Raw genomic sequence first — 27,068 nt, 5'->3', positions numbered from 1 at the left:
CTCTAGGGTACTGTCAGCAGAAGTTAATGGGGTTCTGGTGGAAGCCCAGAAGAGCAAGATGCTGATGGGAATGGCGGGAGAGACCATACTTAAGATGATAGACAAGATAGACTTAAGATAGACATGACAGAACAAGAATTCCACTAGGAATTGGCCTGGAAGCCATGTATGTGACACAGTGGCAAAGACTTCTCGGAAAGCTAAGTTTGAAAGCGACAGACTAGAGTAAATTACAAGGTAGTTCAGCATCCAGGCCCTGGCATGATTATTGCTAGCTGGTTTTATAAGGCCTGTAGCGAGAGTTCCAGGAAGGACTGTGAAAATGATTTGAAAAATATACGTTTGGCCGTGGAGGTGGTTAAAGTCACCAGACCATTCAGAGGAAGCCACATTCTTTTCACCAAGATGGTACAAAAGGCATCTTGAGAGCATGCCAGGAAATGGCTGGACCCCACTCAGGGCAGCCTCAAGTGTGTAAAGGTTTTAAACCATTTGAAAACTTTGCTTTGGGATGAGAACTCTGGGACAACCTATTCATACAGGGTCACTTAGGGAAGTGCCTCCTCTTCATTTAGCCATCCAGGCATTCATTGACCATTGTGTTGTAGGAGTTATCCAAATGGGATAGATTACTCCTTGAGCAAACAAAAGCCCTGAGTGCCATCCACAAGGCACTAGCTGTATAGACATGCAGAATAGTCGTGAGGTCATAGGAGCTTCTTCCAGGATTTTAAGAGAAGGCCTGAGAGACCAAGTAATGCATAGCAAGAGCCCAATCCCTTTGGGGAGCCCTTGAGTCAGTGAAGCATGCAGCTGTCGGTGTAACACAGTCCCAGGGATGTTGGAGATACCCTCAAACATGGGATGCTTGTCACAGAGAGCAGCAGGTAATGTATGGAGCTAACCCAAGAGAGGCCAGGCAGGCTGCAAATGCCTAAGACAGCCACCACATCCATGTCATCCTAGACACTGGGTACAGAGCTGTGTGACTTAAGGCTTGGTCCTGCTGGGCTTTGGTCTTTCTTTATTCCCATCTTTCCTTTCTATGCCAACCATCTTTTTGAGATGGGTGTTTTTACTATGTGCTATTGAGCACTGGAAGCATACAGCTGGTCCTTTGCTCACTAGTGACTCACAGCACAGTTTGTCATCAGTCTCAGAAGAGACTTTGAACTTGGGCTTTGTTTTAGGATTTATTTTTTATTTGTGTGTGTATGTGTATGAATTTATGCACACTACAGGAGTGCAAAAGCCTTTGGAGGCCAGAAGAGGGCGTCAGAGGACCCGAATCAGAGTTACAGGCTGTTGTGAGCTACTTGGCATTGTCTCTGGGAACTGAACTCAGATCCTCCGGCTGACAGAGGGCAGATGTGACGGTTAATCTTGACTGTCATCTTGGCTTCGTTGAGAAGCACCAGGGAGCTTAGGACCCCATAAGGTGTCTCCTGAAAGGACTAACAAAAGGGAAAGACCCCCACACCTCTAACATAGGCACTGCCATCTTAGAGGCCAAGGGCCCAGGGGAATAAAATGGCTGAAAAGATAAAGCCAGTTAGTGTAACAGGCATCTCTCTTGGTGTCTCCTGATTGCGAGTGGCTCTGGCCCACCATATCCTCCTTGTCATGAGAGACTGATACTACAAGCCAAAACTTCCTTCCTCCTTTAAAGTTGTTCCCCTAGGGTATCCGTTACAGCAATGAACAACAAACATACATAGTTTATCTCAATTTGTTCTGGAAGCACCAGGAACTTAGCTCCCCTTTCTATTTTGGACTGGGGACATGTCCTTTTACCATGAAACTTTAACACTAACACACAATGACAGTCTTTTCCTTTTCCACTATGGTGACTGCAGACATGAATTAATTTGGGAATGCTCTCTGAGAATTTAGGAGCCAAGAACAGCATGGCAACAGTTCAGTCCACAGGCTTTTCCAGCTTCGGTCTCAGCCCACTTGGACCCCTGATATCGACACCTGATAATGATGACTGTTAGGATAAATCAGAGGGGGACCTTGGTGAATTCCATGGCAGGCGAAGGTGAGGGGGATGCAAACATGCCAGGCAGACAAAGCTTACTAAGAAGTTTTATTAGAAAGGGGAAGGGGGGCAAAAAAAGAGGTAAAGAGAAACACAGAGAGAAGAGGGAGACAGGATAAGTTCTGTCTGCCCCAGGGGAACAGCGGGAAAGAGAGACCAGAAAGACAGGAGCAGGAAAAAGAAGAGAGCAGAAAGACACCATAAGTGGGCAGAGGTCTTTCTTTTAATGGGGTCCTTTGCACCTGGGCTGACCAGGGTACTGCCTGAGTGTATTCTGCCAGGTGACAGGGGCAGGCCAGCATAATGCCTGAATCCTTACAATGACACCACACTGTATCATCTATTATAGTTTTCTCTCAAATTCTTTCTACGGCTTCACCTCCTTTGTGGGAACCTTTTCCAATAGAAGGGTTCTTTCTCATGTTCTGCCTTCTCCACCTCACCTGATCCATGCTGAGCCCAATAAGCACCCAGTCAAGTGACAACTGAAAAGACTCCAGATAAAGAGAAAGGCCTTACTTTTCCTTGTTCTAAAGCCCTGCTTTTAAGTCTGATTCTACATAATCACCGAAGCCCACAGAGCTGAAAAGCTAATCCATTTTTTTAAATTCCCACCACATAGGTCCCATTCACCAATGAAAATTGATGCACACTTGATTCATTAATAAGTGAGTGCAATTTTGAACTTGCAACTAAAAGTCGCTAAGTTCGATTTAATTTGAGAAAGTGACTGTATGCCTGCTCAGCTGGGCTGCGTGCACTCACCTGGCCGTGCAGTTCTCAGCTGAACCACAGCGTGGGCACTCCCAACTTCATTCTCAGCCATGCACTGGTACACGCCCTCGTCCTCAGGCCCCACACTGACCACACGTAGGGCTCTGCGAGACAGCCGGAGGCGCTGGCTGGAGGTGAGGGGCACGGCATTCCTCAGCCATAGCACAGAGGGTGGAGGGTTTCCACGAACCTCACAGGTGAGCTTTGCGCTCTCACCCCACGGGATGACCAGCTGGGACAGCTCCACAGTGACCTCAGGGGGCTCTGTGGAGAAAGCAGAACAGAATGAGGAGAGAGGGCTGTATTTTCCCATCCCCAGGACCACATAGACCAGAATAAGACACTGCCTTTGGGTGGCTTCTTCCTCCTTGGCCGTTGGACTCTTCTATGAGAGGAGTTGGGGTGGGATTGTCTGGGTGACTAAAGAGCACACCGGGGATCCAGGACCCTAGCACTGAGATCTAAGAACCTCTGTCTCTCCTGTGTGCTTCCCCACTTACCAGCTCTGTGGCCTTTCACAGTGTAACCCTCTCTGAACTGGGTTATGTACTTCTACAACAGCCAGGAATGTCACAGGGAAGAGTAAAGAGGAGCAAGTCCAGGGAGATGCTCACCAAAGACCTGGACATTGTAGAGAATGACAGCTGCACCGGGTTCCCCAACCCCATTGCTGGCCATACAGCGATAGGTGCCTGAGTCCTCTTCACTGGTAGTGTCAATAAGCAAGTTGCTTAGCAGGAAGCGGGTCTTGTTGTAGCCGGCGATGCTGGACCCATCCTTAGCCCATGTGACTTGAGGTGGCGGTATTCCACTGGCCACACATTCCAGTATGAGACTCTGGCCTTTAGTGACAATGACAGTCTGGGCTTCCAGCGGGTAAATGATGCGGGCAGCTTCAGCTGTGGACCCTGGGGAAGGGAGGAGGGACAGGACACACAGTAAGACTTGACCTTCCTCTAGCCTGTCTCTGATGGTCCAATCCCAGAAGGGTTCCAGAGAGCATGGACTTGAGATGAAACAACCCCTCTGAGGCTCACAGACTAGCTAATGCCATGCCACTTGTTGGGGTCAAGGTCTTCCTCCTACAAAGAACATAACCTATTAACTATATATAGGTGGTTACAGAGAAACAAGAGTGCAAGGAGGAAAACTGTCTGAATGGCACAGGTGTATTTCCTGCCTGCCTTCAGGCAGTGTACCCTGAATCTGAGTACGAAGTGAGAGACAGGTGTCTACTAGGCACTACCTAGACTTCAGCATCCAAGTCGGTGTGTTCCTAACAGGGTGAGCAGGAGCCACTATTGAAAGTCATACATTTCTTATGCTGCAAGGTCCCCAAACACAAAACAGTGACTTTGTCAGGTGCTCCAAAGGGAAAGCAGCCATCTTTCTTAATGTTGTGGGGAAAGTGCACAGACTGGCAGAAAGGCAGGATACTGGTGGTGGTGGTGGGGTGCCCCTGAAGAGCCTGCCCTGTGACTTCACACTTTGGGTCAGCCAGCCCAGCCATCAGCAGCTCCAGTTTTTATGGACCCTGAAGCACGCAGTTTTGGAGACTCTTTTTCTCAGTAGGGAGAAGAAGAGAAAAAAAATGTAGCTCCATTAGCTTTGGGAGAAACCCCCATCTGGTGCAGTGTACCAGTTCATGGAGAACTTGTGGACCTTAAGAGGACGCTCAAGAGGAGGGGAGAGTGTTCATACCGGAGAGGAGGAGCCTGTGGGGCTTCCTTGGATTTTCAACAGAGACACACACGGGGCACAGTTTAGGAGCAGAAGGCAGGCTCAGAGCCCATCTACGAGAGTGTCACGTGCATGAAGCCTCTGTGCTCGACATTCCCACCCAGCAAACCCATCCCTCTTAAAAAGTAACATGATAAAGGAGTTGCCCTCTACAGCAAGGAGCCGTGATGGCGAGCAAGGCTGGGGAGCTGCCACCCCACTACATCTAGGCTCACCGACCCTGAACTTGGTCTGTGGACCTTACCCACAATACCCCACCATTGACAAGTCACTGGTCCTTACGGCGCACGCGCAGCCTGTCACTGGAGCCGGAGGTTTTCACTTCCTGCGTCACCGGGTTGTAAGCAGCACACTTGTACATGCCCTCATCCTCCTGGCTGGCATTGACGATTTGGAGATTCCCTGATGGCATGATCAGGTAGTTGTCTGTGGAGAGGTTAGGGAAGAAGGAAGATGAGTTGAGTATGGGCCCAGAATCTTACAGACTGAAAGTCCCCTGGAGCAGAGGGGTCCTAGAGAGAATCAAACAAAGCCGGAAATGCTGTTCTTCACATAAAACTTAGTACTGTGTGGGCAGGATGCTAGCATAAGGAACGAACTCGTCTCCAGGCTCCTGAACTGCTTGGCTGAATGCCCTTGGGTTAGAGTTTGTGAGGATCATCTGACACTCTCAAGGGAGCTAGGGGAGGGGAGAAAGGATGCAGGGCTGGCTGGGCATCAACCTGGGCTTGAGCTGGGAATCTACAGGATACAGAGTGATCTTGAAAAGTCAATCAACGTGTTAGATCCACTTATAAAAAAGCAGAATGTAACGGGGCAGTGGTGATGCACGTCTTTAATCCCAGCATCCCAGGAGGCAGAGGTAGGCAGACCTCTGAGTTCGAGGCCAGCCTGCTCTACAGAGTGAATTTTAGGGTAACCAGGGCTACATAGAGAAACCCTGTCTTGAAGGGGAGAAAAAAAAGGCAGAATGCATGATGCTAAAATGCTAATAAGATTGAGGCTCATGCCACACAAATAGGGGAAAGATGAGTTTATGGAATTGACTTTGGCTCTTCTTACCCATTTGTGTCACGGTCACCACTTGAAGCCACCTCACTATTGAAATTCTACTGGAGAGGAATATTCTGACCCCTAGCCATTGCCCTCTCTGCGACAGCCACCAAAACCCCATATGGTGCATCACTGGCCGGTAGGCTCTGTCTGCTCCTGGTCCAAGAGTGTCGTGGGTGGAGCCTGAAGCATGTGTTCAGGTTTGTTGGGCAGGGAGCAGACTCAACTTCTGGACAGCACAGCAACGGGGGTGGCCCTCAGTTTCCTGGCAGGCAGAGCACTGGCCATCAGTCAGCTCTGAGCTTTGTCCTAGTGGCCCCTCCTGGGAGTCAGGGTGTCACCAAGCTTGGTGCCTGCCTGCTGCTGGGCCACCCAGGTGTGAGCTGCTTAGGCAAATTCCAGATGGAGTGAGTCTTGCTCAGGGCTGCTGCCAAGCCTCTGCCTGGGGAACTGGGATTAGAACTCCTGCCATCTCTTCTCCCCTCTCCAGTATTTGTGAGTGGTTGGACCAGGGTGCTTATGTTTCAAAAGCAGCATTCTGTTCTCTCTGAGTTTCTTTTTCCCTCCTATTATTTCAATCACAATCATATATTTCTTTCATAAGCAAAGAAAGTCTATAATATGAAAGTATGCATTTTGAGTAACAAGCTCAGGGCAAGCTAAGTCAACTTGGCCTTACATGTAAGTTTGTTGTCGGAGTGGCTGACTTCATCTTAATGGACATATGCCTCCCTGTTGGCACTGTGGACCAAACTGTGGCCTCCCCTAGGCCAGCCATCATGTCCATTATGTCTGAGAAGAAAGCTTTGAGAGCTGAGATTACTACAGTCCTCAGGAAATGGGGCAGCTGTGAGGTCCCCCCAAAAGACCATGTGGGGGAAAATTCCCTCCCACCAGGGACTGCTGAACCTCTGGGGACTCTGGGCTTGTCAGGCAGCTTTTCTCTACACGCCTGGTGGCAGAGGCTTGAAGAGAGAGCATCTGGAGCCGGCCATGTGCTGAGTGCCTGATGAGATGGCAGCAGGGTGGCAACACCTCCCAGGGCCCCACAAGATGAGTTAAAGTCTGCAAGACAGGACAGAGGAACTCCATCATGGAAACTGCCCCCTTGGCATCTTTTAGAGCCAAGCGTCAGAGTAAAGGACAGCTGGCTAGCCTGAGGTTGGTGCTGTCAACATGACCGTGGGGAATCAGGGAGGTAGCAACAGCTGACACAAATGAAAGCCATCAGAAGCCAGCAAGCATTCCTGGGCTTTGCCTTGGGGTTCCCGCCCATTCCTTACCTCTAGAGGCCTCCAGCCACTCCTGTTTGACACTGTACCGGACCTGGGCTTTTGGGTGGCTCTCAGGCAGGTGGCAGGCAATGACAGCTGTGTTCCCCTCGTCCACTTCAATCACATGCTGCACATCTAACTTAAAGTCCTGGAGATCTGTGGAGAGGGAGGAAGGTTCCAGTGAGACCTGGGTGGAGAGTGACAGTGTGGCATTCCAGGGTGGGCTGGTGCTGGAAATATAATAGGCAGCTTCCGAATCCAGTCTGGGCCATAAGTGAATGGTGAGACGTTTCATGGCTTCTGATGGTATATAAAGGTTTATAAGGATGGAATGCAAGGGGTATCTATGTACATAAGTTGTGAGGGGCAGGGGAGGGAGCACAGAGAATCCTGCTAGAAGGTGACCAGAATTGTTTTTTCTGTGACACTAAGCCCTAAGAGTAAGTTGGTCCTACTCAGCTGTCCTAGATATGGATCACGGTTAGGTCACAAATGTCCAAGTACAGCTGTTAACAAGTTCTGAGAATGGAGACTGAAGAGAACAATGAAAAGAAATGTTTATGTTTCATCCAGTTCAATTGAAAACAGCCCTCCAGGTTCTCACACATTCACAGTGAAAAGTGACTCCGTTACCAACCATGGTTATAGCCAAGATGCTGCTGCTGCCCAAGATCTATGGTCTCTAATGACTAATCCTCTCTGATAGGTGGTACGTGGGGCTACGGATGCCCTAATGATACCCCCTAGGTGACGAGGGGTCTCTCAGGGCTCTAGGACACCCCCATGTGGAATCTGAGAGAACCCAAGGATCCTGACAGAAGGTTTCAAACATCCTCTGGCATCCCACGGCCATTTCTTCTGTGAGAGGACTGAGTCTACACTGGGAGAGAATGGAGACCCATTTGGAGCAAGAGCAAAATATTTCCCAAACAATTCATGTGTCTAAAAAACAAATCTCTTTGCACAGGCCAAGTCACTGATGCTGTTGAAAAGCTGAGCCATTTCTCCAACAAAACCACATTCTGAGCAGGAAGCTGGGTTCTCGGTATTGTAGCCGGATCTATTTTAAGAGAAGGAATAAAGCTAATAGAACACAAAGAAAGGGCTAAAATATTTTACCCAGACACTTTTTTCAATGTGGTACCAAGGAAGATGTGCAGGCCCACTCTGAGAATACAGACCCTTCCCAATTCTGCTCAGTCTCTAAGCCTTTGGCTTCCTGAAATTTCACTGCCGGACTCTACCTGTTTGCAGTGTTGTTTCCACGGGCCACTCAGAAAGGCAAGCAGGGTAACAGAAATAAGGTTTCTCACAAAACATGAGAAATAACTGTCCCGAAGAAACTATAGTCACCACTGGGGGACCTGATGATCAAGTTACTGGCAAGTTCAAGGAGGCTGCCTACTTAATAGAACTTTCTAGAAGTTGTCAGTCAGGCCATGTTAGGGAAGAAAGCTCATTGTTAGTTTGTTTGGTTATGGGATTTTGTAGTTGTTATTGTTGTTGCTCTTTATGAAAATATTATTATCCCTTTCATTTCAGTGTTACACCATTCGCTCTCTAAGGTCAGGAGCCGAGACTTATTCATATACGTCCTCTGAGCCTAACTTGGGTCTTGGCCTCCTTTGACAGTCGATGGTCAATGAATTAATATCATGAGAACCAAGCTTCACAAATTAGATGTCCATTTACATGGCCGATGAACCAAAATTCTTTCACAAAGCTTGTTTTACATGGCGAGCTCAAGGACAAGGTCCTAACACAAATGTTTCTTGAGCATTTTAAGTGTGACCAAGGGTGGTTATTTTAGGAGAAGAATGTTTGGTACCCGGGACCTCAGAAGAGGGCATCCAGTCCCCTTCAATTGGAGTTTCAGATAGTTGTGAGCTGCTATTCAGGGGCCAGGAATTGAACCCCGGTTCTCCAGAAGGGCAACCAATGCTCTTAACTGCTGAGCCAGTCTAAATCCTTAACCCCTTCTGAACAAAGGATCCTACATTCTCAGTTTGCACTGGGGCCTGCAAATTATGTAGTCCAGACCTGGCTGAGCCACTTGGTTAAGACGATGAATGAGTTTCCATCTGAACACTGGTAATGCCACTCCTTTAAAAGCATTTCACTGGAAACATGCAGAGGCCCTAATCCTCCTTCAGGGTAGAGAGGCTCATACCTGCCAAGTCAGGAAGCTCCCCACAAAGTGAGTGTGAGCAACTGTACTTCAGAGGCCCCTGGAAAGTTCCCCAGGCACTGAGAAGCACTCTCCTCCATGGTCTAATAAATCTAAAGCTACCCCACCAAGAATTGACCCCCCTCCTTCCTTTACATCATTCCAAGGAAAATTGCCTCAAGCAAGAATATACTTAAACCTTGCAGATCATTTTGCAAGAAAGATGTGAGCAACTGAAAGGAGCTTGGCACCAGAAAGCCATCTCCATCATAATGGCCCCAGGCTTCTGCCTACAACTGAAGGCTCATCCAGGCAAGGAGTATTTGTTCCATCAGGCATCCACCTCACCAACCCAATGCTAGAGCACTGGGGCCTCCTTAAGCCCCTCTTGGCTCTCACTGCACCCTCTGACAGCTGCTAGAGTAGAAACAGAAGGCTTTGCATTGGGGGAGGCATGAAGCTGGGCACTGGTCAGCCAGGCAGCCCAACTTTGCCTTTGTTGCGATGCCAACATGTGCACAACAGCCCGTGTGGGCAGGGCCCTGGACACCCCATCTGGGTACCCCACTCCTCACAAGGGCTGACTGGCAGGCAAGGCTTCTTGGCTTCAAAACAAATAAGCAGCCCTCTGGTCTTTGCTGCTGCCCCCTCCTTGTGCCTCCTAAGCTTAAGTCTTAGCTGCCACTTCCATCACTCCCAGTTTGGCTGCTGCGGTAAAATTCAGGTTTCACTAAGGGATCAAAGACAGAGTAATGAAATGATGAATGATGTCAAAATCAGGGCCCCTATTCCTTGTGTTTCTAGGCAGGAAGGAGGCCAGAGATGGAGGAGACGCTGCGATCAATAACACACCAGTCAGCTATCAGTAGGCAGATGCAGAAGCATCCAGTTGGCTTCATATGAAGGGAGCAGCCTGTTCCCAGACCAAGGCTCTGCAAAGCAGTTTCCTGACCCTCAACAATGCCTCACTGGGAATAAGGGGCAGGCCCTTCAGTTACAGTTAACAGGCCTCTGTTGGCAGAAGGGTGGGTCAAGTTTCATGGGAAATAGCTTGAGAGGACACCTGTCCTTGCCTGTTGCCTGCGTGCTTGAGAAACACGTTGCAGGGATGTTTTCTCAGGGTTAGTCTTTTACCTTCCTTCACACACTCCTTCTGCACTCTCTCTCTCCGCACGTTCTTCCAGCCACTTCATTAAACTGTCCAGCAGAACTACTCATTTCTCGCATCTTCACGGGCCAAAAGCCCTGGTCTTTGGGGCCACCTCTGAGGGTACCAACATGCCTTACCGCCACAGTACCCTCTCTTTTATGAGAAAGCTCATCGCATGTTGGGCTCTGTGCGGAGCCCTGCCTGGTTCTGTCCCCTGAAAAGCTCAGATTCCAAAGGGAAGCTGCATATTCCAACATGTTGATTCTGCAAGATGCCCAGATGCACTGTCTCCAGGGATTTCTTCAAACACACACCATGTGTTGTGTTCGACACTTCCTTCTTCCACTTAAAGGGAATGTCAGACCCAAATTCTCTTGGCCATGGGAAAAAAACGAGAAAACATATGAAAGAGATTTGCATGTACTTCCTCACTGTTGAGGTGTGTGTGTGGAGCACGTATGGGCACATTTTATCTTGAGTCCGTTTGAACTTTTTAATCACTTTCTGGTCTCCATCGCTCTGACCGTAATAAGAAGCTCTTGATTATAAGTAGAAGAAGCCAGGGGGTGGTGGCACCTACGTTTGATCCCAGAACTCAGGAGGCAGAGGCAGGCGGATCTCTGTGAGTTCGAGGCCAGCCTGGTCTACAGAATGAGTTCCAAGATGGCCAGGGCTACACAGAGAAGCCCTGTCTCAAAAAACCAAAATAATAATAATAAGAAGAAGAACTATGAATTAAATTATAAAACTTGGAGGAATATGACTACATACACTCAATATGAACTGTCAAATCTTAACTGAAGGCTTACTTCATTTTCAGAGTGTTCACGGGGTGCCTGCGGTCTCAGCTCCATGTTCCTAGTATAACCCAAACCCTAACTTTCCAAGAGGTTCTTTACTCCATCTGCTCCCTCAACATCCCCCTCCATGTTGGTAAATCAAAGCCCTAGCACTAGGCTCAGGACCTAAACAGTTGTGGTGTTCTGGCCATGTCGGTATTTTATCACACACCGTCCTTTCCTATCCACCTCCCGTGTTCCCAGAGATCAGAGTGCAAGCCTGTACATATCTGCTCAGGCCTGGATGGGATCCACCAGATTGTGGGCACTGCATGGGGCTCACTTGGCAAAGCTGCTGGGATATTTAGCAGCCTTGGGGCCATGGGCAACTTTTGGGGCTCACTGTTAATTCTATTCCCCAACTCTCATGGCCTCCAAGCTTCAACTTGTCCTTGTGGCAGCCCATGGTGTCTATGGCTGAGGTTAGAGAGCTGGGGAAAAGCCTGTGCCAACGGCGCCACTACTCAGTGACAGACTGACCCCGTGGTCTTTCCCTGCACCTCAGTCACTTTGGACAAGGAAGTAAAGGTACTGAGTGCTTCCTCTGGCTGAATCTTTGGTTCACAACTTCATAGAAGGACTTGGGTGTGGCAGTGAAGAAAGCAGAGGGTCCATCGCATTGCCTCAGTAAGTGGCCTCTGGCAGAGTGGTGCTTGCCTATACTGCTCTATCGATGGGCACAGAGTCACACATTCCATTCAGTCCTTCGGTCATCTAAGATACCATAGCTTAGCTTCATCCACGAATTAGCCTTGACATAAAGTACTTTGCAAGTGGAAAACCACAAAAGCCATCGACTAAGGACAGGGAACCAAGTAAAGCTGACATTGATAGTGCCCATGATGTCAGGGAGCCTGGTGACTGGAAAGTGACTGGGCTTACCAGGGCTTGGGCAGGCTTCTCAGAAGCTGAGCATTTTAGGAAATGACTAAGCACTTACCAGTGGGTAGCCAGGGCACACAGACCACTAAAGCCAAACAATTGTAACTCACAAGGTTGGCCCAAACTAGTGTTTTCTATACCAGGCATTTAGTGCAGTGCCATCCCTTCAAGTGTCATGGATGCTGCCACTCAGCCATCCTGGTACTTAGGATTATACCAGGGACCACATAAAATACAAAGGAAATAGATAGGTCCTGGTCAGTGGGGGCTTATGACAGATTCGATAGGTAAGGTCAGCATAAAAGTGGTATCTCCAGCATGGTCCTCACCTCTTCCACCAACAGCCTAAGCCAGGCTGCCACAAGCTGCATATAATTTAGGGGGGAAGTTGGAGAAGCAAGCTTTGTGTCTCACTTGGCAGACTAGGGCAGTGGATAAATATGTTTGCTCTCTTTGGTTTTTTTCCCCCCTGCCAATCCAATTGTACAAATAATTTTGGCTCCAAACAAAACTCTTTCCCGACAGCCATGGAAACATGACATGAAATTTCTCAAACACAGTTTCTGATGAAAGCAAGGCATGCTATGCTGTCTTCTACTTAAATAAAAAACAGTTTCTATGGGTGGGGGGAAGTTTTGCATCTGCCAAACAGATTAGCTGTCAAATCTTTGTTTTGTTTTCCCTCAGTTGAGGTGGGGCTCCCCATGTTTCAAAGGTGGAAGGCTAAGAATGGAGGAGAGATAAAAGAGGCTGGGGCAATGAGCCAAAGGCAGAGAAAAGTTATAGACAGAAAATATCAGAATCAAGACAAGAGAAAGAAAATTAGGGGTGAGGAGAAGAGAGAAGGCATACAGAGGCAGGCGTGTGAGCGGAAGGAAAGAAAGAAAAAAAGAATCTATTTTGCAATGTTATTAAATGATTTGCAATAAACTGGCTCAAGGCTTTAGAATTTTTTTTTGGCTTGAACCAATTAAAAATATTTTTGAAAGGCATAAGAGAACATGAAATGTGATTAATCCTCAGACAAGCCAAAGATGGAGCCATGTCTCCACCGAGTCTGGCAGCCAGATGCACCATGAGCCATCTGCAGCCGTCCTCATTTACCTGGTCTCAGTGCTTCTGTGGGGTGGGGCTGGCTCACAAAGCTGCAGTTTCTTTTGGACCCGATGAAATAGTTTGGAAAAATACATTGAAGAGAGAGGGGGAAAAAAAGACTTACTTGCCAACAGCCCACATCACACATACTTCTCTGATCATCCAAATATAAATATAAATATAAATTTAGCAATGGGAAAATTCATGTGAATCTTGGTGGTCTGGACTCATCAGAGGCAGAGCTGGATCACAGCACAGCCTTCGTCAGGGCTGGTGGCCAGCACAGGGAGAGAGGAGTATGAAGACTGGAGCCAAGCAGCTCCTAAGGGAGTGGAGTCTGCAGCACGGCCCTTGGAAATAGAATTCCAGGCTGGAGAGACAGGACCGCTGGGCAGAGGGGCAGATATGGCCCTCCTGTCTTTCCCCACACCTATGGGGCCTGTTGCTCTCGACAGCACTGGCTGCTTTCCCCTGAAGCTTCCAAGGAACAATCTCTTCTAATTTATTCATGTATTCAGTATGTGTGTACGTGTGCTAGGGTGACAACTCTTAGGAGTCAGTTGTTCTACCAGCTGGTAGGAAGCTGGTAGCATCTGGGGGTTGAATTCAAGTGTCAGGCCTGCACAAAAGTGAGGCTACCCACTGAGCCATCTTGCCAGCCCTCCATTTCGTTAAAACACTTTTAGCTTCCAATATTTCTTCTTCTAAAAGCTCTTCTGTATTATCAACCTGTTTTTATACAATTTCCTTCTTCATTCCTTCTATTTCTGTCATAATCCCCCATTAAAAATATTTTTGGTGTATTTTTTTAATTATACAATCTTTTTGTTTAATTTTTATTAAACAATGGAGAGATTTACTGCACCAAAGACTATAAGATTTATTTATAAAACGCTCGGGACCAGCAAACTTCACTTTCAGAGTAATGAGACCAACTCTGTGAGTTAGGATTAGCCAGAATTAACCCAAACGTGTAAGAGAGTCACCCATTCCAGTCTAGGGGAAGCACAGAAATCACAGGACTTGTCATACTATAATAATAAAAAAAACCCACGAAACATGAAGCTGTAGGAAGCAGCGCGTAGGCATGCAAACTGCAGAAGAATGAACGAATGAACTGCCCACTTAACATGTAAAAACACTTCAGGGGGAGAAGAGCTCTGTGTGGAGGTTTTAGTTCTTTTTGTATTAAGGGATACTTTTGCCCACAAAAACTAATCTTTTTTTTTTGTTATTGCTGCTTTCCTAAAGAACCTGATCACTTGCTTAACTGGGAGTCTATGCTACTGTTAATTAATACCTGGACCATGACACAAATGGCTGGATGTCACATGCCCAAAGCTTCCAAATGAACTGGACAATCATTTTAAAGGAAGTATATCAAGCCTCACTCACATTCCCACTGACTTCTTTCTTTCTTTCCTCCCTCCCTCCCTCCCTCCCTCCCTCCCTCCCTCCCTCCCTCCCTCCCTCCCTCCCTCCCTCCCTCTCTCCCTCCCTCTCTCTTTCTTTCTTTCTCGTTTTTAAATTTGAGACAGGGTCTCACTATGCAGCCATGGCTGGCCTGGAACTCAACATGTAGAGCAAGCTGACAGTGAACGCACAGAGATCCGCCTGCCTCTGCCTCTGTCTCTGGAGTCCTGAGATTAAAGATGTGTGCCACCATGCCCACGTTGATTTTAAATACATTTCATGGGGACGTATGTTAGGACTATCCATTTGATCGATAAGAAAGAAGAGTTAAAAATCTGGGGTTGCACCACTAGCTGAGATTTGATGGCTGCTGGGAGAGGGAGAGGTAGTTTTCTTTAATTTTGTGACCCAAGAGTAGCCGGGAAACACAAATGGGGTTTGAGAGGAGGAAGAAATAGAGGAGAGAAGGAGGAGGAGGAGAGGAAGCAAGATGACAACTTGTAATTGGGTGGATAGGGAGAGTCAGGTGACCATGATCAAAATTCATTGCATGGAACTCTCAAAATAATTAATTAACATGTAGCTGGGTTTTTGTTTTGTTTTGTTGCTTTGTTTGTTTTAATCTGGAGCTAGAAAGTTAGCTTGGTGGCTAAGCATGACTACTGCTTTTGCAGAGGACCCAAGTTCAGGATGCTTACAACCACCTGTGACTCTAGCTCTAGGGATTCAAAGCTTCTAGTGTACATGCATGCCCAAGCACACACACATACACACACACACACACACACACACACACACACACACACACACACACACACACCGAATCTTTTAAAAAGACAGTTAATGAGGCTGGAGAAATGGCTCAGTGGTTAAGAGTACCAGCTGCTCTTCCAGAGGACCAGGTTCCATTCCCAGCACCCACATGGCAGCTAACATCTATCTGTAATTTTCATTGGTGGTGGTGGTGAGGTGTGTATATGTGTCAGGGTCTAGTGCCCTCTTCTGGCCTCTGTGGGTACTTCATGCATATAGTGCACAGACATACATGCTGGTAAAATATTTATACATGCAAGCAAGCAAGAGTTAACAATCTAAGTCTTAACAATCTAAGCCTTGACATTTTGGTGTATCTACAGTAATTGCTTCACAACCTACTTTTCTATTACAAACAAAAACCATTAAGTTTCTCTTTTTTTGTTGTTTTTGTTTTTGTTATTTTTGAGACAAGGTTTTACTATGTAGTCCTGGAACTCACTCTGTAGACCAGGCTGGCCTAGAACTCACAGAGATCTGCCTGCCTCTGCCTCTGCCTCCCGAGTGCTGGGATTAAAGGTATGTGCCACCACTGCCCCACTTAGGACCATTTTCTTTATAGGAAAAATTGCTATTTGCCCCAGAAGATTGTTGGGTTTTGTTTGTTTTGCTTACATTTTCTGTCACTGTTAAGTGGCAGTACTTTAATTCAGATATGTTTTCTAATTCTCAAACTGGTCACCAGATCCCAAAATGGCTGGAATTCTAAAAGTAAGACCAAAGTGGAAATTTCTAAATGTTCCACATATACCAATATGGAATATGAAGGGACTCATCAACTCACTCATCAACCGAATTGTCTCATTTGTCTTACAGGAGACATCTTGCATCCTTCCACCAAGCTGCCCAGTGGTTTCAAGCCAAACTAGTCAATCCTTCTCCCATCTTTAGCACAATAAACTTCTGATGGCCCTCCCTTTTTCTCTTGGCTTAGACAATGGGCCTACGATTGGGGTAAGTGTGTAAATAGGTGGCTGAGTACACAAAGAATTGGGGGGCTGGTCATGAGTCTGTTGTGGGATAATCTTTTTGTACACTGTGAAGATGTGTTTCTGCAAAGGCACCTTCTGATTGGTTTAATAAAAAGATGAGTGGCCAATGGATAGGCAGGACTTCTGGGAAGACAGAGGACCTGGGAAACAACCAGAGAGTTGGGGATTGGCCAGCAAGATTCAGAGTAACTGGGACATACAGTGTGAAAGAGAGGTAATAAGCCACGTGGCAGAACGTAGATTAATATAAACAGGTTAATTTAAATTATAAGAGCTAGTTGGGAGAAAGCCTAAGCTAAGGCCAACTTTCATACTTAATAAGAAGTCTCTGTGTCATTATTTGAGAGCTGGCAGTTCAAAGAAAGTCCCATCTACAACTCTTAAAATGTGTTCTTTTGGGGGTGAGGCAGCACTGGAGAAATGACACAGCAGTTAAGAACACTAGCTGCTCTTCCAGAGGACTCAGGTTCAATTCCCAGCATCCACATGGTAGCTCACAACTGTCTGTATAATTTCAGTTCCAGGGGATCTGACACCCTCACACAGAAAAATAAATCTTTTTTAAAAATAAAAAAAAAATGTGTTCTTAGTAAAAGCACCATAGATTTGAGTTCAGTTTGGTAAATAGTGGCTGCTGTAAAATTGACTCCTGACTATCTTGGGCAGATATCTGCTGCCAAGTAAGATGCTCTGCATACAGTTCACAGCATAGGTCTGTCTAGATGCTTGTAACAAATTACTGGCACCATTTGAACATTCTACCAGAATATCAGCAAATTCTTATAAGATAAATTCATGCCTTATTTACCTGAAAATAGAAGAAATTAGTTATGACTTTGACCTAGAGCTTCAGGCATTTTTTATTCTTGTTTGTTTGCTTGTTTTTCTAACATATTCAGCTCCTTGGCACCTTCTGGGTCTGAGGATCTTTGGGTGCTTTTCTTGCTCACCTGGCCAAGTCAAACACATTATTTACCACTAAAAGCAGTAAATTTCAAACTAAGCCAGTTCTCTCTTTCCTAGCTTTGGCTGCCATGGAGCTGTCCTGGCCTGGCTTCAGCAGCAGTCTGCTTTCCTCTCCTGGGGCAGCTCAGGAAGCCACCTGTGTTTTCTTTTCTCCCCCAGCTCTTCTTTCCTCTGCCATCCCTTCATCCCAAAGCAGAGGGCATGCACAGATTCCCCCAAGTCAGCCAGGCTGCTCCATGATGGTTTTTTTTTTTTTTTCCAATTTGGAGCAAATGGCTCCTTCTGGTTTTCTCTGGGAATCAAGTACAACTTGTGCCAGACAAGTGTGTGTTGGCGGTTGGGGGTGCAGCTGAAGGAAAAACCCATGTAAGGACCCCTTTCTGAATCACAATATTTACACTCCCCAAAGGTAAAGAGATTAAAAAGAAAAAAAAAAACAGTGAGAAAAATTGAGTGGAGAATGGTATGGACTAATAAGAGACAGTTAACTAATTTGACTAACTTAAGTTAAATTAAGAAATTGGTTGTAGAGTAGTGGGAGAGTGGAGAGCTGGCTTAGTGATTTCTTAATCACTACTGGCTACTCTTCCAAAGGACCTCGGTTCAGTTCCCAGTACCCACACAAGCATCTATAATTCTAGTTGCAGGGGATCCCATGCCCTCTTCTGGTCTCCTTGGGCACCAGGCAGGCACATGGTATGCAGACATACATGCAGACCATACACAGAAAACTAAAAACTAAAAATAATTTGGCAGTATTCATTGTGGAAGAACCCGTGTCATTCCAGAAGCTGTCCCTAGGTCTGTCTACTATGTGTTAAAGGCTCGAGGATGGACTGCAAAGACCCACACACATTCTTCAAGATTCAATCCTGAGTCTTTCTCAGTAATCCTGCCCCCAAATGTAAATGTACAAGTGCTAGTCCCTCAGCTCTCGTTAAAATCTGTTCACACCTCTGTCGGACACCTTAGGGGGCTGCCATATGGAAGGTCATTTTCTCCTTTAGACAGAGATGTTCTCAAGACCTGGAACCAGATCTTAGTGTGACATACTGGAAATTCTAAATACATCCCAGTTGTTAAGACACCAGTCTCCAAAACATTCAAATAGAGAAGTCAGAACTGGGGATGTCACAATTTGCAGTTTCCCAAGATGTACTCATTGACTTTGGTTTGGCTTTACTGAAGCCTTTGAGGAAAGACTAAGCAGTTAGTAGGCAGTGAGTGGTTGAGGAAGAACCTAAATTCAAAGGGACTAGATAATGAATCAAGGCAACAGAATTTGTTTTAGGAAGAGCATCATAGTGACGTCTTGAAATGAAAGGAAGTTCTGGGGATTGACTGGTTAGACTATGTACCTCCTTTTCTTTTAGCCTCTCTACTTCCGTATTCCAGAAAAGGGTTGAAGGAGGCTAGTAAGCACAGCAGAAATGCAAAACATAATTTAAAGTAAAAAATCAATATATAATGTATATAATACAAATAAAATATCAGCAAATTAAATTTCATAAACAAAATCCTTAACAAAATTGTCACATGTGCCCAGTGCCACTCCTGACAACATGCAGGTGCCAAGCCAAGAAGACTGCATGAAGCTGTGGTCTTTATCCTCTGGGAGGGTGTGATGGGTATTCTTGGTTGTCAACTTGGCTACATCTGGAATTCACTAAAACCCAAGTGGCTGGGCACACCTGTGAGGGATTGCCTCTTAATTAGATCATTTGAAGTTGGAAGACCCACTCTTATCCAGATCTTTGAGGTGGAAATGTTTGCCTTTAATCTGGATTACACTTTCTGCAGGCAGCCCATATAAAGGATATGGACGAAGGAAGCTTGCTCTCTCTTTGCCTGCTCATTCCCACTCTCCCTAGCTTCGCTGGCATAAGAGCCTACCTCTTCAAGATTTTGACGTATACCTGAAGACCAGCTGAGACATCCAGCCTCATGAACTGAACAACTACTGAATTCTTCGACCTTCTTTTGGTGGACAACTACTGTTGGACTAGCTGGACCACAACCTGTAGGCCATTCTAACAAATCCCCTTTCTATATACACAGAGATACAGTCTACACATTCTGTTCTTCCAGAGAACCCTCACTAACACAAAGGGATTGGAACAATGAAGTCTCTGAGTCCTTGTCCCCAGTGGGCAACTCCATCTGTTCTGAAATCCAGGACATTGTGAGGGCTCAATGGAGTTTATGGGCCATAAAGATTGAGAAATAATCAAAGCTAGCTATTCTTTGCAGTAAGATAAATGTCCTAGCCTGGCAGTGGTGGTAGATACTAATCCCAACACTCAGGAGGCAGAGACAGGTAGATCTCTGAGTATGAAGCTACCCTGGTCTACAGAGAGAGAGAGAGTTCTAAGACAGCCAGGTTATGTAGAGAGACCCTGTCTAAGTAGATCTTAGAGACAGCTGCTTAAGTAGATGCTTAGCTTTCCTGTTGGCTTCTGAAGCCACAGCCGGGACTATTCAGTGGTCTGCTGGGACTTCACATTCACAGGCTCTAAAGAAAGCTACAGACCCCAGTTATCTGGGCTTCAACTTAAGACCTCTTGTTCTCTTGAACACTAAGTCCCACCCGCTCCCTATGCACCAGCTGGCAGCTAGCTACTCAGTCGTCACATGTTCAATTCCTAACTATACTGTGGCTGTTGAATGATGGAAGAACTGCCATTTAAAAAGTGGTAGAGAGGAAGGAATTTGTGCAGATTACTAGAGGTAGAGGACAGAGAGGAGCCTTCGTGTTTCATGTCTGTTCCACAAAGCCACCATGACTACTTGCTGTGCTGTGTGCCAAGAGCCTCACCGGTGGAACTGGGGGCCATGAAGGGGCCTGGAGTTCCCTAGTTGCTATCTGCTGCTGATTCTGGAGCAGGGTGGGAAAGTTGCTGGTTGAGCCACATACAGTTGTAGTCACCTAGTAAAAAAATTGTAGGAAGGAGCTCAAACAGCATTTCAAATATCGAGTTGGACCAGGGGACCGGAAGTGAGACATTAACTGTGGGAGAGTGTAACTAAAAAGCAAGGTGAGGTTAAACAACAAAAATAATTCTCCACAGGGCCCAGTGCCAGTGAATGGTTCCTACCCGCACAGCAAGGCAGACAGGGAAGACATGGGCGAGACTCTTAGGGTGATTCTCAGCCTAGGTCCATTTTTACCCAAATCAAGAAGCCAGTACTATCTGGTCAGGAAGAAATTCATCTCCAGCCCCAACACAGGAGAATCAGAGTCCTGGGCAGGACAGTTCTCTAGGGGCCTCTTTATCCCCAAATCCTCAAGCCAGATCCTCAATTCTCCTGTGAAAAACTCCTAGTGGTCTCTATACTGAAGCCAGGGGGTGGCATGCTGCCAGGTAGGCCAAACAGCACTTTGCTTTGTGCGAAGATGAATGCATGAAGGACAGTCTCAAAACAGGACTCAAATGTTGAGTGTGGTGTTTACACGTGTGAGCACTAGCACTCCCCTGCCCTGCCTTCCTCTAAACCCAGAGGATGCCCTTGGTAACCCCATCTGTAGAGCAGTCTCCTTATAAACCAGCCAATCAGCAAAACACAGCTCCATTCTGTTCAGGAATGTGTTCTCAGAAACTTAATCTAATGGCCGGCCAAGTCTGGGCCAAACCTCCCAGTGGCATTAACCCAAAAACAGCACCCCTTTCTTTGGCCCCCACCAGCCTTCTTGCCAGCTTAGTGATGCCTCCCTGCGGCGTGGAAGGCTGCATCTCCACTCTCCCCACTACATCCTCTGTAGGATACCCACCCTAACCCTTTCAACCCCATCTCTCCAACTTCTCCTTCTTTCCAGTCAGACCCAAACATTTCACTTTGGATGCATGTCTGAATGACAAGCCAATAGCTCTTGGCTTTCAAATGAGAGCAGCCCCACTTCAGCACACGCCTTTCTCTTCCAACCACACAGCCCTTCAAGCACCCAAGAAAGCAGGAGCCAGGGTTTGTTTTGTTTTGTTTTAAATAAAGACTATAAATCGAACCTCCTTACACAGATACTCTTTGAATCAAACAGAGAGGTCCAAACCAAACCACCTCTTCTCCAACTCCCTCTTCTCCAAACAGTAAGAGGTTCAAACGGTCTCCTTGTTAGTCTGGATAGACAATTTTAGAGTGTCTTGAGCTTCTGAGGACACATGCTGACCATTTGCTGATAGCATCTCTCTTCTAGATGCCCTGTCAAGGCACAGATGTTGAAAGGCACGTCTTATTGGGAATAATGAACAACTGGGAAAGAGTGAACTGCCCAGCCATGGGAAATATTTCCACTATACAAGAATTCCATTGGAGGGAGGTTGAGTGAGCTGGCTAAGGACACAATGGGGCCATGTGGCAAGAAGTACTGAGTCCACCAGAATCGTGTATATGAGTGTGTGTGTGTGTGTGTGTGTGTGTGTGTGTGTGTGTGTAGTGGGCAGGTGTGTGTGAGGTTGGAGACCACTTAGCCCTTGGCTTTCATATTTTGGCTTGAGGACATATGTTCTTTTATGGTAATAATCACAGACAATACAGATAACATTAATTCAACCTAATTCAACATCACAAGCTGAATGCCTACAGACAACGATTTCAATCAACTCCCTTACATTGAGAGTGGCAATATAAAATGAGCAAATCTCTAAAAAAAAGGAAAGAAAGACAAAAGGAAAGAATGCAGGCTGTGAGAGGGTGTCACTTCCTTCTTATTTCTTTCCTCTTTATCCATTTACTAAGCAGTTTCCTTTGCATTTGTTAAGGAATTTATATTTAGGTCTGGTTAGATGGCTCAGTGGGTAAATGCACCTACCATTGAGCCTGTGTTCTGTCCTCCTAGGACACTTGTGGTGGAAGAAGATAACCAACTCCCACAAGTTATCCTCTGGCCTTCAACTGTACTCAGTGACAACACACACACACACACACACACACACACACACACACACACACAACACGCACACACACACACACACACACAGAGTAATAATAATAATAATAATAATAATAATAATAATAATAATAAATTTTAAATAATTTATCCTAGGCATTAGGAATATGCTGAGGCCAAGATTGGAGCACACAGGCTTTCTCCATAGCCTTGCAAAATAAACCCTAACTGAAACCACTGTGATGATGGGGTATGAGGTAAAAAGGAATGCCCAGAGAACAGCTGTCCTATCCTCCTAAAACAATTGACCAAGTGGAGAGGTGGTATCAATTCTGAGCCCCTAGAACAATGTACTCCCTGTAAATGCTCTACATATCTCCCTGCTCAGAGGGAAAACTTCTCCACAACACCACATACCCCAAGACAGTTGAGCAGTCACCACTTGACTATGAAAAGTTTTAGCAGTTGTGGTCCCTTATTGTTGTGGTTAACAACAGGGGGTGGGCTACAAGAAAAGAGAGAGTGAGGAAAAGGGATGTGTGGGAAAGAAGTAGACTCACTGGCTAGTGTCACTGTGGCTGGCACACTGGCCACAGCTCCTGCAGGAATCCGAGCCACACATTGGTACCGTCCCACAGTGTGGTTGTTGAGCGAAGCAATGACGAGGGTCCTTCGGGTGACGAGGACACCCAGAGCATTGTCCGAGCCATTAAGCTCCTTCCCGTTGAAGCGCCAAGTTACATTCACCCATGGTGGTTCCACCACACAGCCCAGGATGACAGTTCCTCCTAGCTTCTGGACAGTGGACATGGGCTGGACAGTGACCTGGGGAACCTCACCTGGAAAAAGAACATCAAGCAGCAATGAGCAGAGTTCCCTAGAAACCGCTGCCACCACCACCTTTGGAGAAGTCACCTAGGATTCAGCACCCAGGCAAGCTGCTCTTCTCTTGAATAAGCCAGCTCTCCTTGCCCATTCCTCACCCCGTTTCCAGAAAGTCCCCTTGCATGTGGCAGCTTAAAGAGAAAAGAGAAACCTTGGCTGAGTCCAGTGTCACTGCTTCTGAGCCGTGCCATTCTGATCTTTCTGCAAATCCTGGCTATTAATGCTTAACTCAGCATTGTCCTAAGGCTCACAGAGTATGCAAATGGCCTACTCTAGGCTCTTACAATAAATGCACACTACAGGAAGCTATTATTGGTACTCTTTTTCTATGAGTAGTATATCTTTGAAATTACTACAATACAAATGTATAACCAATACAGCATTGTCCCAATCATGTTTCACCTTGTATTCTCAAGTATACCACAGCCAGGAGCTCAGCAGAGATATATTACTCTAAGCACACGTCAGGCTCCCATCTGACATCAAGGCTAAGCATTCTTGCAGGAGGGGCAGGCTGAGAATGGAAGGGAAACACTCACCCAAATCAGCAAGGCAGCTTGCTGCTGCCCAGAGAAGCCCAACCAGTGCAACCGTAGGGGGCTTTCCTCTGCACGTTGTCATCTTCCCATACGGTATGGTGTGTCACAGAGGGTTCCAAGCCAAAGTCCCATAAGCCACGTGTGACCCTTGTAGAGCTATGGCAGTCCTCTGTAACCCTGTTGTGAGAGAAATGCAGAGAATGGCCATGGTGAGACTATCTAGGGCTTGGCCCACCCCTCAACCTCACTCTATCACACTTGCAAGCCGTGTTCAAAGTGTCTGTGCTGCTGGAGGACTAAAGAGGCTCTTCATGACATTTCTTATCTGAAGGATGTGTCTCATCAGGATCCCTCCTGCATCAGGAGGTAATGTCATCATGGAAGCAGTGCTTGCTCAAGTCTTGTCTGGGACTAACAGTGAGGACAGGAGAGCCCCGGGTATAGAGGGGCTGGGAACTATAGAAGGGTCAGGTAGGGCCAGTGAGTATGTATGTTGGCGAGTGCAAACACTAGAACAGACAAAAACCATTCTTCTCATTCCCTATCAGAAGCTATATATCCATGGCTACGTGGCACGTCAAGCCACCGTGCAGAACACTGTTGGACAATGCTGTTAGGTTTAAACTGAACTCCACTCTGGGGGATGTTCCTCATCAATGAATCCCAGTAGCTCAGGGACTCCTGAAAGCTTTACTCCTCCCCTATGCCTCACCTATATTCTTAGGAACTCTTTTACTCCCAAAACAGACCTGCCTCCTAAGACTGTCAATAGCCTCTATTTCCCCAAACGCAAAACAGACACAGGTCACAGCGGTTGGCCAGGACTCTGAACCTCCTCTGCTCACACAGCCTTATTTCAGCTTTGTCTTCCTCCTTCCACTCTTCTCTGCCATTAGTGCTGGAATTCTGGGGCGTCCACCTTCATAGTTCACAAGGTTGCATCTCTGTCTGGGGATTCTAACCGCACTGCCTCACCAGCTGCCTGATACACTATCAGCCACCCTTTACTGCCTGCCTACAGTCTTCATCTCTCCTCTTCCACAGTTATTATTATCCCCATAGCTGAAGTTCTTGAAGAGATTCTCCAAAAGTCCAAAGGCAACTACATATCCTGATACACTCTCCTGCTACTGCCAAAAACAAGACATTTTCCACTAACGTATCTGTAGTGTTACCAAATAGGGAAGATGGACCAACACCTTTACTAGACAAAGACATCAAAATGAGTGCCAGGAACAAAGAGGCAATATTTCAAATGACCAGACAGTGGTGGAGCACCACCCCCAATCGTGTGCATTTTTATATTTTTATAATGAAGTAGAGTATTTTTTTACTTATTATTTGTGTAAAGGGATTGGGGGTGCCCACACACATGCATGTGGAGGCTAGAAACCAACATCAAATGTCCTCAGTTGCTCTCCATCTCATTTTTTTCACAAGGTTTCACATTAAACCTGGAGCTCAGGCAGGCATGGTGGTGCATGCCTTTAATTCCAGTACTTGGGGTGCAGAGGCAGGTGGATTTCTGATCTACAGAGAATTCTAGGACAGCCAGGGTGACACAGAAAAACCCAATCTCAAAACAAAAAACAAAGCAACAATGCCCTACTATTGTGGAATATTAGCTTAAGATGGGTTACATTCATCTATACTGTGGAATATTTGTTTAATGATGCAAAGATGTGTTATATATTTTTATGTGTTGCATTTATTTCACTCTATAAGGCTGTGTTATTTTGCCTGCCTAAAACACCTGATTGGTATAATAAAGAGATGAATAGCCATAGGCAGGCAGAAAAAATGATAGGTAGGGCTAGCATGCAGAGAGAATAAATAGGAGAAATCTAGGGGAGAGTGAGGAGGAAGAAAAGGAGGATGCCAGGGGCCAGAAACCCAGCCATACAGCCAGTCATGGAATAAGAAGGAAAGAAAGATATATAGAATAAAGAAAGGTAAAAAGCCCACAGGCAAAACATATTTAAAGAGAAATGGAGTAATTTAAGTTAGAAAAGCTGGCTCACAACCAACCAGGCTAAGGCTGGGCATTCATAAGTAAGAATAAGTTTCCGTGTATTTATTTGGGAACTTGGTGGTAGGCCCCCAAAGAGTAAAAACAAAAATAGGCACAAAACAAAACAAAAACCAACTACACCCTAAAGCTCACCAATAGGTAGAGCAGCTGGCAGCAAGACCCTAGGGATCCTCCTGTCTCTACTTCCCAAGAATTGGGGTTGTAGATGGCACTCGCTGATTTGTGTGGCTTCCAGGGATCCAAATTCAGGTCTTCATGCTTGTGTAGCAGCAAATATTTTATTGACTGGGCACCCCCAAGCCCCATTCCCTGTGGCTTATAAGAAAGGGTTTAATATAGATTTAAGTGTGGACATCAGAATATTGCAGGAGAGATGATGAGTGGAGGAAAATGTTATACACTCAAGACATGAGTGTGAGCCTCTTAAGAGAGAAGAGTGTTCAAGCATATTGCCAATAGCCCTTTATACAATTTTGTAGCTTCTGACGTTACACTGTTCAAAGAGTTCCTTCCTTCCTTTCTTCCTTCCTTCTCCTGTGTGTGTGTGTGTGTGTGTGTGTGTGTGTGTGTGTGTGTGTGTGTGTGTTTACCAAGGCAAGATCTCTTGCTGATCCGGTTTGGTAAATCTAGTGAACCTAGTCAGTCAGTTTGCCCACAGGCGTGTCTTAAGGGTGGGCATTTCAGTTCTTCCCACCAAACTAAGCCCCAGCCTCTTGTCCTGTGCTTAGGATCTGCCTAGAACCCTTGCTTTCCTGAGACCCTTTGGCTCTGGGCATGGGCCAGCCTGGATTCTGTGAGGGTGTGGAGGACCACATAGGCTCCACCCAATGTGCAACCTCTACACACACAATGTAGATGCCCCAACCCACCATGAGGGAGGCTCATGGCGTGTTCCAAGATAGAGTTCTTGCCCATTGATGTTCACTGCCACCTACCCTTTGCAAGATCCTCCAAGCCCTCTCAATAGTCCTAGGGCAGAAAGGGATATTTTCTGTTTGATAGGAAAATCTTAAGGAAGGTTCAGAAAGTCCTGACATTCTCAATAATTTCCCACCGTGCAGAATCTTTCTGCTCCTGTTTTAATAATCTGATAAATCAAAGCAAAACTCATGGAGCATGCAAAGCTCATTCATAGGATGTGAGTGACGCTGGAAACAGCAGGAGGGTGAGAGAGTGCCTGCCTGCTACTGCTCCAGCGACCAGCCAAACTCTACACAAGATGAGTCCTCTCATCAGCACACCAGTCCCGTGAGGTGGGGGCCATTATCTCTACAGGTGAAGAAATCGAGTATCAGAAACATAATTATTCATGGTTGTGAAACTGTATGCCATGGCTAAAAGCCACGTGGGCTGCCTCCAGGGCTCTGGTCTTTCCTATCAGGGCTGTGGACCCATTGCTTTTACTATTATTTTTTAAACAGATTCGGAATAAGAACATGTCCAGACAGTGATTGTTAGAGGAAACATCTTGCCAAAAAGGATAACTTTCTGGGTCCTTTCAATTGTCCGGATCATTGTTTTTTTCTGTTCT

The 27,068-nt window shown here is 46.3% G+C and overlaps 1 protein-coding gene across 6 annotated transcripts in view; it reads right to left on the bottom strand.

The window, feature by feature from the left end:
* Positions 1-27,068, bottom strand: part of Boc (BOC cell adhesion associated, oncogene regulated) — a 73,509-nt gene that overhangs the window by 13,132 nt on the left and 33,309 nt on the right. For 5 of the 6 annotated variants that reach the window (XM_027412620.2, XM_027412623.1, XM_027412624.2 and 2 more), the window contains 6 exons: positions 23,506-23,682; positions 22,642-22,920; positions 6,892-7,038; positions 4,838-4,981; positions 3,430-3,723; positions 2,807-3,079 (listed from right to left, as the gene is read on the bottom strand). In XM_027412620.2, coding sequence (XP_027268421.1) covers positions 2,807-3,079; positions 3,430-3,723; positions 4,838-4,981; positions 6,892-7,038; positions 22,642-22,920; positions 23,506-23,587 — 1,219 coding nt within the window. In that variant the 5' untranslated portion in view covers positions 23,588-23,682. Of the gene's footprint in view, positions 1-2,806; positions 3,080-3,429; positions 3,724-4,837; positions 4,982-6,891; positions 7,039-22,641; positions 22,921-22,996; positions 23,019-23,505; positions 23,683-27,068 lie in introns of those variants that run through there. The other variant, XM_035444536.1, reaches the window with a different exon arrangement.

Source organism: Cricetulus griseus, chromosome 4, assembly GCF_003668045.3.
Source record: "Cricetulus griseus strain 17A/GY chromosome 4, alternate assembly CriGri-PICRH-1.0, whole genome shotgun sequence".
Taxonomy (NCBI): domain Eukaryota; kingdom Metazoa; phylum Chordata; class Mammalia; order Rodentia; family Cricetidae; genus Cricetulus; species Cricetulus griseus.
Note: the sequence above shows the minus strand (reverse complement) of the source record. Positions and strands in the feature narration are given on the sequence as shown.